At 43.4% G+C, this 17,546-nt stretch overlaps 2 protein-coding genes across 4 annotated transcripts in view; one reads left to right on the top strand and one right to left on the bottom strand.

Moving 5' to 3' along the window:
• NF1 (neurofibromin 1) overlaps nt 1-17,546 on the top strand; it is an 80,153-nt gene that overhangs the window by 27,611 nt on the left and 34,996 nt on the right. For 2 of the 3 annotated variants that reach the window (XM_039387169.1, XM_039387180.1), the window contains exons 29-36: nt 588-691; nt 1,544-1,679; nt 4,682-4,744; nt 6,808-6,966; nt 7,778-7,875; nt 8,006-8,152; nt 8,636-8,782; nt 9,132-9,242. In XM_039387169.1, coding sequence (XP_039243103.1) covers nt 588-691; nt 1,544-1,679; nt 4,682-4,744; nt 6,808-6,966; nt 7,778-7,875; nt 8,006-8,152; nt 8,636-8,782; nt 9,132-9,242 — 965 coding nt within the window. The remainder of the gene's footprint in view (nt 1-587; nt 692-1,543; nt 1,680-4,681; nt 4,745-6,807; nt 6,967-7,777; nt 7,876-8,005; nt 8,153-8,635; nt 8,783-9,131; nt 9,243-17,546) is intronic. The other variant, XM_027751517.2, reaches the window with a different exon arrangement.
• Nucleotides 12,516-16,442, bottom strand: OMG (oligodendrocyte myelin glycoprotein). The gene is made up of 2 exons (XM_027751518.2): nt 16,188-16,442; nt 12,516-15,456 (listed from the first exon to the last, which is right to left on the bottom strand). The coding sequence occupies exon 2, from the start codon at nt 15,448-15,450 to the stop codon at nt 14,146-14,148; it is 1,305 nt and encodes a 434-aa protein (XP_027607319.1). The 5' UTR covers nt 15,451-15,456; nt 16,188-16,442; the 3' UTR covers nt 12,516-14,145.

A 17,546-nucleotide genomic window follows, 5' to 3' on the forward strand; every position in this document is an offset into this window, starting at 1 on the left:
AGAGGTGCCTTTGGGCTCCTGGTAATTTCAGCTCTCACATCTGTGAAGTTTAGGGGGTTTTCTTTTTGTGTTTTAATGGTTGATGAACTGAATCTTGTAGATAAGATATGCACAGGCACAACTTCAAAAGAGACATCCTCCTGGAACTGCCCCTTTTCCTTTCTGACTAGTTCAGTTATAGGAGTGATTCTGGGCCAGTACAGCTGCAAGACTGTTCCTGGTTGTTTAAAGATGGGAGACAAAGTCTGAGGTGTTGTTTGTACTCCCCTTTCCATTTAAAAAGCTGTGTACAAACAGATAAAGTGTGGAATCACTGCTCTAGGAAAGAATCCCTGCTGGGTATTGTGGTTGTTAGTGACCTGTAGTTTTCTCCACAGTGGAAATGAATTAAAATACTTGTAGATATTGATCTCAGTTGTGTTCCAAGGGTGAGACTATAATATGCAAACTCCAATTTTACAGGAATCTGGCTTATGCCAAAACAAATCAAGTGTTTTCAGGCTCTTGTAACACTTACAGAACTTTGCAGTGTTCCTGTGGATTGCTGTGTTAATCTGGCCTCCTGTTCTTGTTTTTCTTGGACACAGGTATATGGTGCTACGTACTTGCAGAAGCTTTTGGAACCTTTATTGAGGACTGTGATCACATCTCCTGAGTGGCAGCATGTTAGCTTTGAGGTGGATCCAACAAGGTTTGAGATTCAAGGGGAGGAGCAAATGTATTTATCTGTAAACATGATTCCCTGGCATTGTAAATATAACAGGGTTCCTTTTTCCTTGTTGCAAATATGTTTCTCATACTTTCATACTGTTCCACTCCTCACTTTTCCAGACACCTTACTTGTCTCTGCTGCCCTCATGCCCAGAGAGGGTTGTACAGAGGGTTTGCTGCATGTCCTCTGAGCCCTGAGAAAGCAAGGAAGAGAGAGAGCCCTTGCAGGACCTCTTCTCCTACTTGCTATTTCATGCTTTTATGTAGGCCACTAATAAGGGTGTTTCCAGCAGAACCAGAAAGCACCTATAGGTCAGTGACTGCAGAAGCAAGATAATGTGTGCATGGCATGTGTAGTTTTTGCTTTAATTTCTCTTATCACTTCAAGACCTGGATTTAGTAGCTGTTGCTCTACTGCTTTGAATTATCTCTAACTCTTACAAAGATTATAAGTATTCATCTCTTAAGTAGCTTACCCAAAGGATAGGCCTTCTTATTTATAGCTTAACCCTAAAATACCTGTGTCTACCTCAGGTGTTCATTTCAGATAAACCATCATGAAACTGATAGTGCATTTATCAGTTGGAATTGTGTGTGCATGCCTTTGTATGGAATGGTCTGAGAGGATCCCACCTACAGCCTGTTCATTGCTGGGTTTTATGTGACCTTTTATTTGCATCTTATGTGGTTTAAAATAGCGATGGAAACTGTTGTGTAAAAGTTCATAAGTATTTCCATAAGAAAACTGAGGCAGTGAGATTCTGCCGAGCACGTGAGTGCAGTTTGTGTCCTGTGTGCCACTGCTGGTCATACGTGTGTGGGTGTGTTGCAGGCTGGAGCCCACAGAGAGCCTGGAGGAGAACCAGCGGAGCCTCTTGCAAATGACAGACAAGTTTTTTCAGGCAATCATTAATTCTTCCTCGGAGTTCCCACCCCAGCTGCGCAGTGTGTGCCATTGTTTATACCAGGTATGCCTGCAGTGGTTGCCTGCCCCTGAGCTTTGGGGTTGGTTTGTAAAATTCCAGCACTTTGGAGCTTGGGGCAGTACACAGTGGACATCTCTTAAAGACTCTTCTCAGGCACTTGATCAAAACCACAAATCTAAATGCAGGGGCTGAATGGTGTTTGAAGATTTGGGTTGGCAATGAGGAGGTGACTCGATGTTGGTTTTTTAGGTACCCCATTCCCTGAGCTCCATCCCCAGTCCTCTGCTCTGTCCTGTGTCCCTGCAGCAGCTCAGCAGGCTGAGCCCAGGGTCCTGCTGGGTCTCTCTTACTCTGTGTGATTCTGATGGATTTAGCTGCTGCTAAAAATCCCAGTAGGGATCCCCGCAGTGCTCATCAGCAAGAGTTTCCAGTCCTGTTGGAGGACTGTGGAATGCTGTGCCTGGTGGAATATTGGAGCTGTGGTCTCAGTGAAGTGCTCTGGAAGAGCTACTTTTGGCCCTTGGGCCACAGAGTGTATCTCAGGTCTAAAGCAAAGAAAATAGATTTTATGAGCTATGTGAACTAATGATGAACTAATTCTGGATTAACCAGGGCAACTGCTGCGATTCCCAGAGCTTGGGAGAGAGGAGCAGTGAGTTTCTGTTGTGACTGTTGTGGTCTGGGCTGTTCTGTGAGCTCCTGCAGTGAATCAGGCCTGCAAATGCTGTGCCTTGTGTTGCTCTGACAGCTGAGTGGCTTCTAAAGCCATTGCTTTCTCCTCCTGACAGTGGCTGTGTTTGGGTTGGGGGGGGTGGTTTGGGGGTTTTTTTGCTGTGTTTGGTTGCTGAAATCAGGAAATGGAGTGGGCAGGTTGGTTTCCTTCATGGCCACAGTCTCAGATATCAGTGGGAGAATATTTGAGTGTTGCTGAAAAAGTCCCACAACAGCTTTGGTTGTTTCTCCTGTTATTGGATGTTACATTTCCCCACAGCTGATCCTGGAATTAGGTTTATATGCTGTTTCCAGGAGGTATCATGATTATTACCATTTCAGTGGTACAATATTAGAAATTATCTCTGTGCAGACCATTTGTGATCCCTACTTGAAATGGAATTTCTAAAATGTGCTTACCAGTGGGCATTCCCAGAGATTTTTCTATGGAAGCCTTTCCAAGTCTGTTGGCTTTATTCTTGCCTTTACTGCATTTGGTAATAAGGGTAATTTGTTCCCGAAAGAGATGATTTACTGGCAAATATACAAGTGATATACACTGATACTCAGCTTCAATGTTTACTACTTTAGCTGTTTGTGGTAACACCTATATCCTTGTACAAGTGTTCATTCATCACAAATAACGTAGTAATTCATTCTGTACTTAAAATTCCCAGGAGTTCTGAAGAGTCTGGCCTTTATCTGAAAGAAAGTACAGTCAAGATCTGATTTGGGAGTATTAATCCATTTTTATCATAAAAAACAAGACTTTTATAGATAACTTCACTTTTAATAAGGTGAATGTGTTCCGTGCCAAGCACTAGTGTGAAAGTAAATGAGACTGAATTTTGTGGGGTGTTTTAGTTCTTAGAGTTTTAAAGTAGCTGTGTGTGCAAAGAGTACTCAGCAGGTGTGTTCTTTAAATGATTAATAACTAATTTTAATCAATGTAGCAACATCACAGAAACATCTTTAGTTGGATGTTGGTTTCTATGCTGGCTGGTGTTTCTGTTTTGGGAACAGAGCCCAGTAAGTGTTTTCCTTTGGAAACATCAATAACTGGCTCCTGTGACAGAGTCGCCTGGCTCCTTCCAGGTAATGTGTGTTCAGGAGTGGGCTGATCAAAGTAACTCCTGCAGGGAATTTGTGCTGGCTATTTCAGAAAATCCCCACATACATGATTTTTCTCCCTAAAGAGGGGTGGAAATGTCCTGTATGGCAGTGGCTGGGTGAGCAGAGTGTGTCCAACTGCTTCAGAAGCCACTCTGTGGGAATTGCACAGAGAAGGTTGGCAGAGGTGCCACTGGTTAAATATTAATAGGTCCTGCACAACTTCAGTTCAGCTTGGTGAGCACAGTAGCTTTTACTGCCTGCTTTGGTTTGGGGTTTTTGCTTTTTACTCTGTTACATTGTCAAGTTGTAGGAATTCTGTCCCAGTTCCAGTGTGACCCTTAGAGAGGGTTTGAAGGTGAGTGTGTGTTTGCTCTCCAGTGCTGAGGGCTGCAGGCTGGCTGTGGATCCAGCTCCAGGGGTGGCTGTAGGGCTCCCCAGGGCTGCTCTGCCCCGTTCCAGCTGGCAGGAAGGCTGTAGGATTGAGCTGCAGGAGGTGCCTCTGCCCAGGGAGCAGTGCACGAGGCTGAGGTGCTCTGGCTTTGCTCAAGTCCTGCTGGAAAGAGCACAGAATTTGATGGTTCTCGGTGGGTCCCTTTGCATCTCAGTGAAGTGCAGAAATAAGCACAATCAAGTCAGATCTCTTGATCTGGAAATCTCTAATATTAACACAGACCTGCTGGCTTTTTTTCTTCCTTTGTCCACAGAGTGTTTATGGCAGTGTTAGTTCTCCCAGTGGGAATAACCCGGGTGGTTTACAGGTCTAACTAAATTGAAGGACACACAGAGAAACATTGGGAAGATTTAAAACTCTAAATTTAATGTTAAAAGTCATATGTATTTCAAAGGTATAACACTCCTATTTTTACTACTGAAATTATTTGGGGATGGTGAAATACATTTGAAAGCTGAATATACCATTTAAGGCCCAATATTGTATATGACGAGCACATTGATGTGGTTTGACTTTTAATCTAGCCAGAAATAGTAGAAATGATTGAAATTCAACATTTGCTTGTTTTGTATTTAGTGCTTTGTAAATAAGATGTAATAAAACTGTGAAATAAAAACTCCATCATCAGTCTTTAGTTTATATATTTCATTTTCTGTTGGTTATGTTTGTTACATTTTACTGTGTAATTTGTGTACAAGTCAACATTGGTTTTTTTGTTGCTGTATGTAGTTGGTGCTGTGACTTGTTTGTGCTCATCTCTGTTCTGTAGGCAACTTGCCACTCTCTACTGAATAAAGCTACCGTAAAAGAAAAAAAGGAAAACAAAAAATCAGTAAGTTTGGAGACCTTTTTATTAGCCATTTCTTTCAAAGCACAACAGAAATCTTTTGCTGTTTGTTCAAAATATCTTCACTTCAGTCTATTTGACCTCACTGTAAAATCATTCTACTAATTCTGGCACAAAATAGCTTTCATTTCAATTAACACTGGAATTAAGTTATATTTAAAATATTCTCTGTGTGCCTATTTGAGTAAACAAAAGACATTTTTAACCTTACTGCTTAGTGTTTAATACTCTGACTCTTCTAGCCTTGCCACCGTCTTCAAATTAAAAAAAAAATGCGGAAGGAAAATGTTTTCTTTGTTTTTGAGAAAAGTCTGAGTCTGTTGAGCTGCTTTAACACTCTGGCAGATAACCTGAGCTTGCATCATGGGCAAAGAACAATTAATAGTTGTGGGGCACTGAAAAAAGCATCATGGGACGTGCTTCTGATACATTTTCTTTTGTTTGCTTTGTGGCTAAGCAAAAAAAAATGAACTTAGCACTAGTATTTATTTTCTGAGAAAAGGAGATTTCCCATTTTAAGTAACTTGCTGTGTTAGAATTTAGATCTGTGGGTTGCTTTAGATTGGTGTCATTAAAAGTTCAGATTTATCCTTTTCTTTGGCAGTAACCTAAAAATATAAAGTATGAATAAACCAGGCAGAATGGGAATTTAGACTTTTAATAAATACTCTCTTATTTTTGCTGTAACTGAGCAGAATAGTAATTGTGTTTAAAATGCAAAATCTGTGGGCAAACCAGTATTTTACAAGAAAATATCAGTAATTGCATCCCAAGGTAACGGACTGGAGTTGCTATTGAGCCAAAGTGATTCTTGGTGTATTTTGTACTAATGGCTTTGTCTGGTTTAAGCAGCATGATTTGAGATTGCACTAGTTATGTTTTGAAGCATTTTACTAAAATTGGATTTGTTTGGGTTTTTTTTATTTCTTTCAAGCTGTACCTTATAATACCAAGCTTGCTAATTTTATTCTGTGAAAAGGTAGAATCTGACTCGTTTTGATTAACCATTGTTACTCATTAAAACACACACAGATATTGATGCTTTATAGGACCACATGTTGCATATCTGAGAACTTTATTTTTGTCAGGAAGCTTTGTCTTTAACTGTTCAAAGTCAAGTGAAAGATACCTAGACAATAACTCTCCTCTTAGTAATGCGTAGCTGATTTCCTAAAAGCAAAGAGATTTCTTTTTTCTTACCACAAATTCAGAATTATTGTTTTCCCTTGATAGAAAAGAACCATATTTTAAATATGTAGTTGTAGCAAATTCCTGCTCAGTGGTTTTGGACAGTGTGTGGGTAGGCAGAGAAGTGCACTGGCTACTCAGCTCTGGCTCATTGTCTTTCTGTGATAGTTCTGAAGAGTTTTTCTGCAAATATCTCCTCTTCACAAATTTAAAATTACTACTGAAACTTCACAACACAAGTGGAGACAGCACATAGCTGGAGAGGCTCTTGTGCTCTATTGTGCCATTATAAGTACACAGATAAAAGACCCACTAATCCCAAGAGCGTTGTGTGTGTTTGGTGGAAGGCTGTGCACACCTGAGGGTGAACATACAGCCCTTGGCAGGGCCCGGGATGGAGCAGCTCTCAGATACTGGCAGGGCCTGGGATGGAGGGGCAGCAGCTCCCAGAGTCTGGCAGGGCATGGGGTGGAGGGGCAGCAGCTCTCAGATACTGGCAGGGCATGGGGTGGAGGGGCAGCAGCTCCCAGAGTCTGGCAGGGCATGGGATGGAGGGGCAGCAGCTCCCAGAGTCTGTCAAGGCCTGGGATAGCAGCTCCCAGACACTGTGCAGGAGCTGTCGTAGCCGTTTCCCTGTCAGGGAAGGCTGTGCAGCAGCTGAGGTGAAGGCAGCTGGTGTGAGACCCCCCTGCCCCTCAGTCCTTCCCCTCTGTTCTGATCCTCTGCGGTGCAGCAGAGCTCACTCGAATGTTCTGAGCATGGCTGGTGTGGAAGGAATGCTTAGGCTTGGCTTACCGTGCAGGCTTTGCCAGCAGCCCTCCCTGCCCTCACGGCAGCTGTTCTCTGTGCCTCACCCGCAGGTGGTGAGCCAGCGCTTCCCTCAGAACAGCATCAGCGCCGTGGGCAGCGCCATGTTCCTGCGCTTCATCAACCCCACCATCGTGTCCCCGTACGAGGCCGGCATCCTGGACAAGAAGCCCCCGCCCAGGATCGAGAGGGGCCTGAAGCTCATGTCAAAGGTGAGCCCGGGGGTGTTTTTACGTGCCCATGTTTTACTTTCTGCCTGCTTCAGTTCTGTTCTCTGATGGGTATGTGAAAACGTAGGAAAACTTGTAGTTTTTTGTAGCGACCATCATGTTTGTTGAAGGCGCATTTAAACACCGTGGCGTTGATGTTAGAGCTCCCAGCAGGGTAAGGAGGTTCAGCAGCAGGCTATGTGGGGAAAAACACCTGTGAGGGGAAAAGCACCTCGCCAAAGTGGTGGAGAAGAGAGCAGGATTCCAGCCCTCCACTTGAACTTCTCACTTGAAAACAAACAAGTGACTGGTGTTGCTGTGAGCACAGTGAGGGGAACAGCCGGCACTGACTGAGTTCATACCACTGCTAAAGAAAGGATTTTTCCTGTCTTTAATCTCATTTGGTCATATTTCTTGTAAAAACGAAAAAAAGGTTTAGTGATGGCACACAAATTCTTTGCCTTGTGCATATTATCCATTTTAAATGTTGAGGAGTTATATTTTTCTTAAAATAGGTATGTGCTATTGATTTGACTTGCCTGTCTAACTTCTAGGAAAAATAGTTAACATTTAATAAATGGTGGTTTGAAAGATGATTTATTTTCCCGATTTAACTTGAGTAAAATTCATAAATAAGTGAAGTGGTTTTCTAGTATTTAAAAGTAGGAGAAAGAAAAGACTTTGAAAGTGAATGTGTTTTAAATTAATTGGCTTATTGGCCTTTTTGTTGTCTGGCAGAAACAATTTAACTGTTAATTATCGTAACAGTTACTACATTAAACCTTTGTGTCTTTGCTGTCTTTTTATTCTTTAGATACTTCAGAGTATTGCCAACCACGTCCTGTTTACAAAAGAAGAGCATATGCGGCCTTTTAATGATTTTGTGAAAAGCAACTTTGATGCAGCACGAAGGTGAGGCCTGGGGGCACTCCCAGAGTGTGCAGAGGGAGCTGAGAGTGCCTTCACAGCCCATCATTTACCTGGAGTCTCCTTGGGAGGTTTCTCTCACACACTGATGGCTGTTCCTGGGTGTGAATTCCAGGTTTTTCCTTGACATCGCGTCTGACTGCCCAGCGAGTGACACCGTCAACCACAGCCTGTCCTTCATCAGCGACGGCAACGTCCTGGCCCTGCACCGGCTGCTGTGGAACAACCAGGAGAAGATCGGCCAGTACCTGTCCAGCAACAGGTGAGGCTTCAGAGGGGGGAGGAGGGGAGTTGCTGATGGGAAATGTATCATGGAATCATGGACTGGTTTGGGTTGGAAAAGACCTTAGAGCTCATCTCACTTCACCCCTGCCATGGGCAGGGACACCTTCCACTAGCCCAGGTTGCTCCAAGCCCCGTCCAGCCTGGCCTCGGACACTTCCAGGGATAGGGCAGCCACAGCTTCTCTGGGAAACCTGTGCCAGTATCCCACCACCCTCACAGGGAAGAAGTTATTCCTAATATCCAGTCTAAATTTAGCCTCCTCAGCTTAAAGCTGTTAATATTTGGAAATACTCTCCTATGCTTCTGTTATTATTACTGAGAAGGATATCAGTCTTCGTTGAATGCTCTTTGTATTTTTTTTGAAAAAAGAAAATCCAGCCAGCTCCAGCCTGTTGGTAGGCAAAAAAAGTAGGAATTGCTGAGTAAAGCACTTTTCTTACAAGGAATCTGCTGTTTGCAGGGACCACAAGGCTGTTGGACGACGACCTTTTGACAAGATGGCCACTCTTCTTGCCTACCTGGGGCCTCCTGAGCACAAACCTGTGGCAGATACACATTGGTCCAGTTTAAATCTCACCAGTTCCAAATTTGAAGAGTTTATGACGAGGTAATGAGAGTGTTGTGGTGGGGACATGCAGTGGTGGGGGATTCTAGACTTTACCATGTGTGGGGCTGTGAGCAGTTATTGAGGCTCCTGCTGTTGTTTCGAAGGGGAGTTTAAGAAGCCGAGTCTGTGTAAAACTTTTAGAGTTCTGAGTAGATTTTAATGAAAAAGACTAAACTGGGCACTGGAGATGGTATTAACATTTGTGATTTAACGAAGGCTTAAGATTATGTGAACTTAATATTTTTGTTTAAAGGTGCAAGTAAAGAGGATTTGGTTGGTTTTTATTTTTTATTATTTTACTTTTTTGAAAGGTAGTTGTGAAAGTTGATGTCCATATATTGCTTTTTAGGCATCAGGTACATGAAAAGGAGGAGTTCAAAGCACTGAAAACGTTAAATATTTTCTACCAAGCTGGGACATCCAAAGTTGGCAATCCTGTTTTCTACTACATCGCTCGGCGGTAAGAAACCTTTCACCTTCCCAGTCTGAAATAACTGTAAATCAAAAGTATCAAGTGTGTATAAGAGACACCAACTTTGTAACAGACAAGAATCTGAAAATAGCTTAGTTGTTGACAGTATTTTTGAGTTGTTTCCTAAATCAAAACTGTCATAGTTTTTCAGCCCAGGAGTATGTCAATACCTGTGGAAAAACACCTAATATTTTAAATGCACTTTATTAATTTTCACTGTCTCAAGTAAACTACATCTACACCACATTGCTGTTAACCCTTTATTGGTGATTTTATCATTTTCATTTTCTGAAGTATTAAATGAGTAACGAGCTAAAACATGGGATAAAATTTCTCAAAGTGGTCCCTCAAAGTGGTATCTCATTTTAAGGAGTAATACAAGTACTTAGAAGCTTCACACACAAGCGTGGCTGTGATGTTGCTTCAGTTTGACCATCATGGTCTAAGTTTTTTGAAATGATTGGGATCTGTGGAAACAGCACAAAGGTAATGAGAGAAGCAGATGTTGCTGTGTGAACTCTTCCTGGTGCTCCCGGTGTGTGGTGCCGGCGGGTGCTGGCTGCGCTGCCTCGCTGCTGCTGTGCTGAGCTGTGTCATGGCAGGAGTGGCTGTGCTCCCTGGGGACTCCTGTCTGAGCTGCCTGTCGGGGTGAGGTGGGAAGAGCTTTGGATGGTGGTGCCAGTGTTGATCCATAGGGTGGTGCCAGTGTTGATCCATAGGGTGCTCCGTGCTGGCTGTGGCACTGCTGCTCGTGGTGTGCCGGTGGTGACAGTGGCACTGCTGGTGCCAGTTCTGGCATTGTCATGAGAGGGGATGTCATCAGTGGTGAACCTTCTGCAGAGCCTTGGGAGTTCCTGTGAAAACATGGAAAGAAGCAGAGGAAGCCACTTTCTTAGCAGCATCTTCTGTTTGTATCCAGCAGTTTAAATAAATGATCAACACATGCTTGCAAGCAAGTAATTCTTCAAATTGCATGTTTCTAATGAAAGTAATGCTCAACAGGCATGTAGGATCTTTTCAATTAATGAAAATTGTAGATCCTTAATTTTATTAAATTTTTCATTGTTTTCAGTAGTGCTTTTTACTCTGTAGGTTGAGTTACAAACCCCCTTTGACTGGGGAAATTGCCTTCCTTTAACTTTTCTGCATTTTCAATGCCCTTGACTCATTGGATAGAGTGGAAGAACACAAGATGAGTAGCATCACTTATCTTCTGTCCTGATTTTCTGTCTTCAAAAGCCACACAACAGTCCATGAACCTGCTTGTGTGCTGACAGAAGGGATTGTCCCCAAGAGAAGTTTGGATACCTTTTTCTCCCCCTTTAATTTTTTTTTTTAGCAAGATCCCTAATGTTTAAGTGCCTTCCACACACAGAGTTAGAAGTGAAGGCAGTCTTTGGAATTCTCTTAAAAAAATTCTCTGCTTGCCATGTTTTTATTCCCTATTTTGTTCCATTTCCCTGGAGCAGCTGCACGTGCAGTTCTCCTGGCAAGGCCTCTTGTCAAACCCAGCAGGACAGGCTTTGCTCTGGGATGATGCCCTGGCATCTTCTCTTGTCGTGGGGATGTGGCTAAGTGGGGCTTATTTGGGGTGTTTGTTGTCTGGTTCTGAGCCAGATGTTGTGTTTTTAAGGTGTGAAATGTGGAAAAACTGTTTAGATTTTAGATTAGAGCTGCCAGTATGTTTGAGGGCTTGCAGCAGGCTGGGTTTTTTTTGGGGTTGTTTTTTCCTTTTTTTTTTTTTTGGTAGTTTGTGATCTTGTTGCTAGGGCATTGTTGAGTCATTTTACTGATATATCTGGATCAGTTTATGTCGTTCTTGTGCTGTGAAATTTAATTCCTTCTGTCATCTATCTTCACATTTTGTTTCCTGGGCAACAGCCCGGCTCCTGGAGCCAGTGCTCTTCTGTTTTTAAGCCCTATCCTTTTACTAAAATGATCCATAAATCAACAAATATTGATCCTGAACTACTGCCATTAGGTTTTAAAGCTGCTCCCAAACTAATTAATAGGAATACAAACCTCTGAGTTATTGCTGCAGAGCACATCAGTCCCACAGCAATTTTACCCTTTTGAGAGCCAGCACAGAGCTATTAAAGGTGTGCCAGAGCATTTTTGGGTATTTTGAGTATTGCCCTGAAATGCTACCTGGTTGTTTTGGAAGATAATTTCACTGAGAACAGGTTATTTGATATTTCTGGTGCTCTGAGCGAGCAGCATGTTTACAAACCAGGCCCTGGGTTTAGCTCAGTGTGACTGCACAGTTGCCCAGCAACAAGTGCTCGGCTGCCACACTGCTGCCTCCTCCAGCTCCCTTATCGGCTCATTCGTATTCCAGAAAAATACAGGCAAGCCTAAATTCCAGTCTGCTTTATTGAAAGCAGGCTGAGTGAGAAGCCCTGGTGCTTGCCCCTGGCAGGGTTTGGGCAGGAGCACAGCCCTGGCACGTGGCAGGGCCGGCTCACTCCATCCCCAGCTGCAGGTTTGTGTCCCAGCTTCCCAGTCCTGCACATGGATATGGAGAAGCCCCCAGTCCCACTCCCACTTCCAGGCTTTTATTAGCATGCTGAAGACTCTGAAGTCTGGGTAGCAAGTCCTTCAGGGTGGGGGCTTGCAATTTGCCCCAAATAACTTCTGGAAAACAATGTTTTCCTGTTGCTCTTCACTGAATGGTCTCGTTGTGGGTGAAGCATTCTGAGTGTTTAAAGTCGGTTCCGTGGAGGTTTTTTTAATGCAGTGGAATTTGGCATCCTGTATTGATTCTGCAGCAAAGACACGTGGAGTATTTCATGTCATTTCCTCAAATCAGGCAGTTTAGTCACAGCCCTTGTTCTGGGATCTGTCCTGCCTGCAAGCCAAGCTGCTCCCACTGTGTGGGATGAAGCCATATGAATGGGAGAGCTCTGGGAATACTGAGTTCTGAGCACCATAAGTAGGTTGGGGCTGTGTTACAGTCAGTCAGCACTTAGCAAACACATGGACTGCCCAGAGAGAGAGAGGCAGGCAGGGACATTCTAGGGATTTGCAAGTTCTAAAGGGTAGGACAGGGAAGGATAGTCCCAATGTTATGATCATATCATCAGCTTATTACTGTACAACATTAGGGATACATCAGTATCAAAATAATATAATTTAACTGTAATTTTCCCCCATGAGACATGAAGAGGGAGCCAAATGTCTGCTTGAAACAGGTTTGTATAGTAAAATGTTAACTATTCAGTGGTATTACTCTGCTTATTTGAAAAGAAGCACTGACACTAATTCAGTTCAATACAAACATAACTTTATTTTTACTTAAATGCCAATGAAATAACTGTACAAATCCATTGTGTAACATTTACTGTTAGAAATTAAAACACATTTCCGGTTATAGAAATACTGTTCACAGTTGGAAAGTTGTGATTTCTCTGATACCAGTAGTTGTAAATGGTTTACAGCCCCCACTGACACCTTAGGAGAAACAGGTAGAGGACTCCAGTCTCAGTTGCGAGGTTTTCTGGGTTTTGTAGCACCTTCATGCTACAATAACTGGAAATTAAATGGCCTGGAATGAATGGAAAACATTGTATAAGATCTGTAATATTAAGTGAGTAATACTTTTTCAATTAACTTGTTCTTCGTTTTTCATTTCATGCTGTTTGCAAAACTTCATCTGTAGTATATCAGGTACCTTTGCCATAATTTAACTAGTTTTCCTAGAGTGGGCAGAACCATGCGTGCAACTATTTCTACTGGCTGAGGTGCAGATGGCAGGGAGAAGAGCACCCATGCTCGCCCTTGGAAAGCAGGGGTTGGGCAGTTCAGTGCCAGGGACTGAAGTAATTCTCTGTGAAGCCACAAGAGTCAGGATTGTTTCAATGACAGCTCGCCAACTAATTGCTTAATTGATTTGTTACATGACTTGTGTTAGAAGTTGGCTGGTATTTCATTTTACTGGTTGTAGTTTGCTACATTCTGGCTGATTTGAGATACTCTTTTAAGCAGAATATATTAACACTTCAGGATGTCACTTGACGTAAAGTTAAGGAGTTCCATGTCGTTAATTTGGGTAGATAACTCCCTGGTGTTGGAGCGTGTCATGGCACTGAACATCTGGCATTTTCCTCTAGTCATCTTTTTTTTTTCTTTTTTTTTTTCTTTTTTTTTTTTTGCTATGGAGAGAGCAATAAGTTGCCTGCAGTCTCTACGTGGAGACAGAGCAGAAGGATACTGGCCCCTACCACTTTCCCATGCTGAAGTTGGACCATGTTGCCTTCTCAGTTTACACCCTCTTAGCAGATATCATGGCGTTGTCATATTTAATTCCTAAATTCAAGACTGTTGTTCTTCATATTTAAAATATCCTAGTACATATGAAGCAAACATAGATACACATGCTAGCAATTTTGCTCAGGAATAACTTCTTATTAGTGAAACAGCTCAGTTTAGTTCCTTTATTTTTTCCCTTCCTTTTGCATGTTGTCATAACTTACAGAGCATCTGTGCTGCTATATTACAGGAATTGCTCACTGGCAAGTCAAGCAAGACAATGCAGATATGATACAGGCCTTCTGTTTTTTTCCAGTTGTTCAATGACAAAATCATACATAAAATCAGTACTTAAAATTCTGATGTGTTTATTCTGTGCAAGTAAAATGAAAAATTTAAATACAAAATAAGCACATTTTTAAAAACAGAAGAATAGGTTAGTTGTACTCAATTAAGACATATGAAAATAAGTAGCAGCTTAGTATCAAGACATTAGTGTGCACGTCTTTAAGAACTGTTATTTTCTTTAGACCAGAGTCAGAACTCTGAATTTCTTGTTTTGATTCGTTATTTTAACTGGAGGTCTCAACTCCAGCTGTGTGTCACAGGAGTGCACTCGGTGAGTTCCCCAGGGTACCAGCCCTCAGTCAGCAAACACGGTCACTGCGTGCAGCACGAGCACAGACACCAGGGAGAGCTCCCAGGTGCTGGCTCGGGAGGGCACGCGCGTGTTGGGAGCGCCGGTCGCGGCCTCCTCTTTCCTTAAGGTAGTGGTTGTGCTGTGAGGCATCTTGGAGTAGTTTGTTGGCATTCCACTGGTGATGCTTAAAGTCATGGGAGTGGTGGGTGATCCCGTGGAGTTGCCCTCGGTTGGACCCGTGGCGTGGATCGTGTGTGTGGCTCCTGCGTCCCAGGAGCCGCCGTCCCTCCAGGTCAGGCCGTCGGGGTGGCGGAGCAGGGGCTGCTCCGTGCTGGGGAACAGAACCGGGTGGCTCTGGGTGGCCAGGGGAGTGACTTCCTTGGCTTTCAGTTGTTTGTGCGTTTTGGTCACTTGGGTGGGTTCGGCTGCCTCGGGAGAGGTGGCTCTGTCTGCTGCCTGCACCCCCTTGGTCGGGGGGCTGGAGTCCCCGGCCTTGGGCGCGGCCGAGGCGGGCGCGGCGCTGGCCCAGAGCCTGGCCTGGTGGGCACAGGGAGCCCCCAGGACACGGGCAGCTGTGCCCTGCACCCACTGCAGCACGTAGGGGATGTTCTGTTTGTCGCTGCAGGCCCAGGGGTTGTTGTATAGAGTTACTACCTGCAGCTGAAGGAGCTGGTCAAAAGCTTTGTCAGGAATGTACGAGAACTTGTTGTTGTGCAGGTAGAGGCTTGTGAGGTGTTGAAGTCTCACCAGTGTTCCTGGGAGTATCTGGGACAAGAAGTTATTGGATAGATCCACAGTCTCTATGTTGTAGGGGATATTGGTTGGAACTGTCCAAAGTTTGTTGCTGCTGAGATTGAGAAACTTGAGACTGCTCAGTGTGTTGTTGATCAGGACAGCTCTTTCCACCATATTCCTGGAAACATCGAGCACTCGAAGATTCCACTGGTAAGCTGTATCAAGTTTCTGAAGAACTTTAATGTTGTTGTTTGTGGCATATAATTCCCATAAGGATTTAGGCAGATGAGCAGGAACATTCTTGAGCCAATTATTTGAAATATCAAGGGTCCTCAGATTGGTGAACCTCGTTAGCTGATGATCGAGATCTACAAACTGGTTAAAGGACAGATTTAAATATGTAAGGTTGTCCTGAAGTCCCTGGGGCAGTACAGTTAAGTTTCTGCCTGAACAGTCCACATTCCTGTCGTTTCCTGAGCATGTACAGCTAGAAGGACAGATACCCAAACCAGTGGGTAGGAAAACCAGAAGGACCAGCAGACAGGTAGATGTATTCGATATCTGGTATTCCATTGTTGCCTGGAAATAAATATACCAAAATGACACCCTTTAAACCCATATAATACATTTTATCTCTGTATAAGGGTTGTCTGGGCAATGGCCACTTGCAGGAGAAATTAAGTAAAAATATCAATAACCCCCTTTGAGGCACGGTCCTTTTTAGAATTGTTCAAGAGAGACTTCACAAAGCATCCCTTCAGCCTGTCATGTTGTCTGGCAGAATGAGACTTGTTTTTTCATCTCCCTTTCCCCCTCCAGCTCAAATGAGGGCTTTCTTCCGAAAATGCAAGTCTCTTCCAAACGTTATACAATGTCTGCTTCTTGTTTTTAGTGATTTCAAGCCTATATTATGTTTGGAATAATGTGTTCTTTTATAGAGGATGAAAAAATGGCTGTCAACTGGATCTGCTTCACAAATCTCTGCAGTAGTGTAGCAGTCCCCCCCATCCAGGGATGCTGTTTGCTTAAGTAAATTGGTTAAAATACATCTTAGGAATGTAGTTTGAAACGCAAATTCCACGTTCATGCTCACATGCACGTTAGTATTTTTCCCCTCCTTACAGTGTTAATCACATTCTCAAAGCTGGTAACACATGTCCAGAGCCCGAATTGCTGTTAGTAAGAAATCTCTGACACTGCAGCAAATTTCTGGTGCAAGCATCTGTCAGCAACTCCTAATTCCGCTCCCGTTTCCGTCTCTGATTCCGTAGTAGGTTTTTGTGATTAAAAACAAAAAACCACAAACTTACCGTGGTCTCCTGCAGTATCAGCACATCGTTTCCGTGATGGATGGGAGCTTAGAGGTCGCCTTGTTCTGGAGAGCAGCTCCAGAGGCTGCCGGGGGCTGTGCTTGTCTCCTCAGCTGCATCCTGTTCCTGCGCGCGGCTCCGCAACCACCTGATCCGCGGCACTGCAGAGCCGTGGGGCTGGTGCACAGCAGAGCACATCCAGGAACTCCCCGGGCTTTGGGAGCAGCCAGGGAACTGCTCCACAGCTCTAGAGCAGGCTGGGAGTGCTCCAAGCAGAGCTGCTCCCCAGCTCCAGTGCAGGCTGTCAGTGCTCCAGACACGCGGCAGTGCCTGCAGGAGCGGCACCGAGGGGAATGTCTGGAGGCTGTTGGAGCCTGAGCTGTGATTGTTCCATTTAGTGTTTCTGTGGGAAAAGTCAGGTTAGTTGTGTTCTTTTTCACCTTTGATTAAGCTCTCCTCCTGTAATAGAGGTTAATGTTAATTTAGGCTTCCTATCTTAAGCTTTTTAAGCTACAGTGCCATAATATATTTTCATAATTTGAAAATCCCTTTCTGCTCCTCAGATCAGGTGTCACTGTATTGTCAGGTATAATGTAGCTCAGCTTGTAGGATTGTACAGATTCCTACAGGAAATCTCTATCTGAATTTCTTCAAGCAATATGGTAAGAGTGTTTGTAGTTTATAACACTATAAATTCTAACAGGTTATAATAAGCCTTAATCTTTGTATAGTTGTAATGCTATTCTTTAGGCATACCCTGTCATACAGCTTATGTAAACTGTAAGAAAAAATTATAAATATATTTTCCTATGGCTGTTAAATGCACAGCAGCCAGGAGTTGCACTTGCATAACGTACTGCTCTCTTTATTGGTGGTAGTTTAAAGATTTTGAAGTTTATTGTGTGTAAACCTGTGCCCTGTGCTACATCCACAAATCTGTTCCCTCCTCAAGCCAACTCAAAACTCCAAACTCTGTGCCATTTTGCAGAGCCGTCATGGAAAGTTAACTTCAGCATCTAGCAGCTTGTTTCTATAAATATGAATATTCAAGACAGGTAAAAAAAAAATAAACATTAATTTACTTCTGAGACCATCCTGCTTCTTCCCACCCAGAAATTAGCTTAACTGGTGTTAGGGGGGTGAGCCTTGCTGGTACTCAAGGCCCAGAGTAGCACTTGGACACCTTGAGTTCAAAGGGATCTGGTATCCATGAAACATTAAATGAATTTTTAAAGTCTGTATTAATAATTGAAAGCTTTCAGAAAGTACTGCTTCAGAGGAAGAAATCAGTGAATGTGTACAACTGGTTCTGCTTATCATCTGCCCGAGTGTGCTGCAAACTTTCCGGTTTATGCACAA

Source organism: Pipra filicauda, unplaced genomic scaffold (assembly GCF_003945595.2).
Source record: "Pipra filicauda isolate LSUMZ 115617 unplaced genomic scaffold, ASM394559v2 scaffold120_size2142806_pilon, whole genome shotgun sequence".
In the NCBI taxonomy this organism is placed as follows: domain Eukaryota; kingdom Metazoa; phylum Chordata; class Aves; order Passeriformes; family Pipridae; genus Pipra; species Pipra filicauda.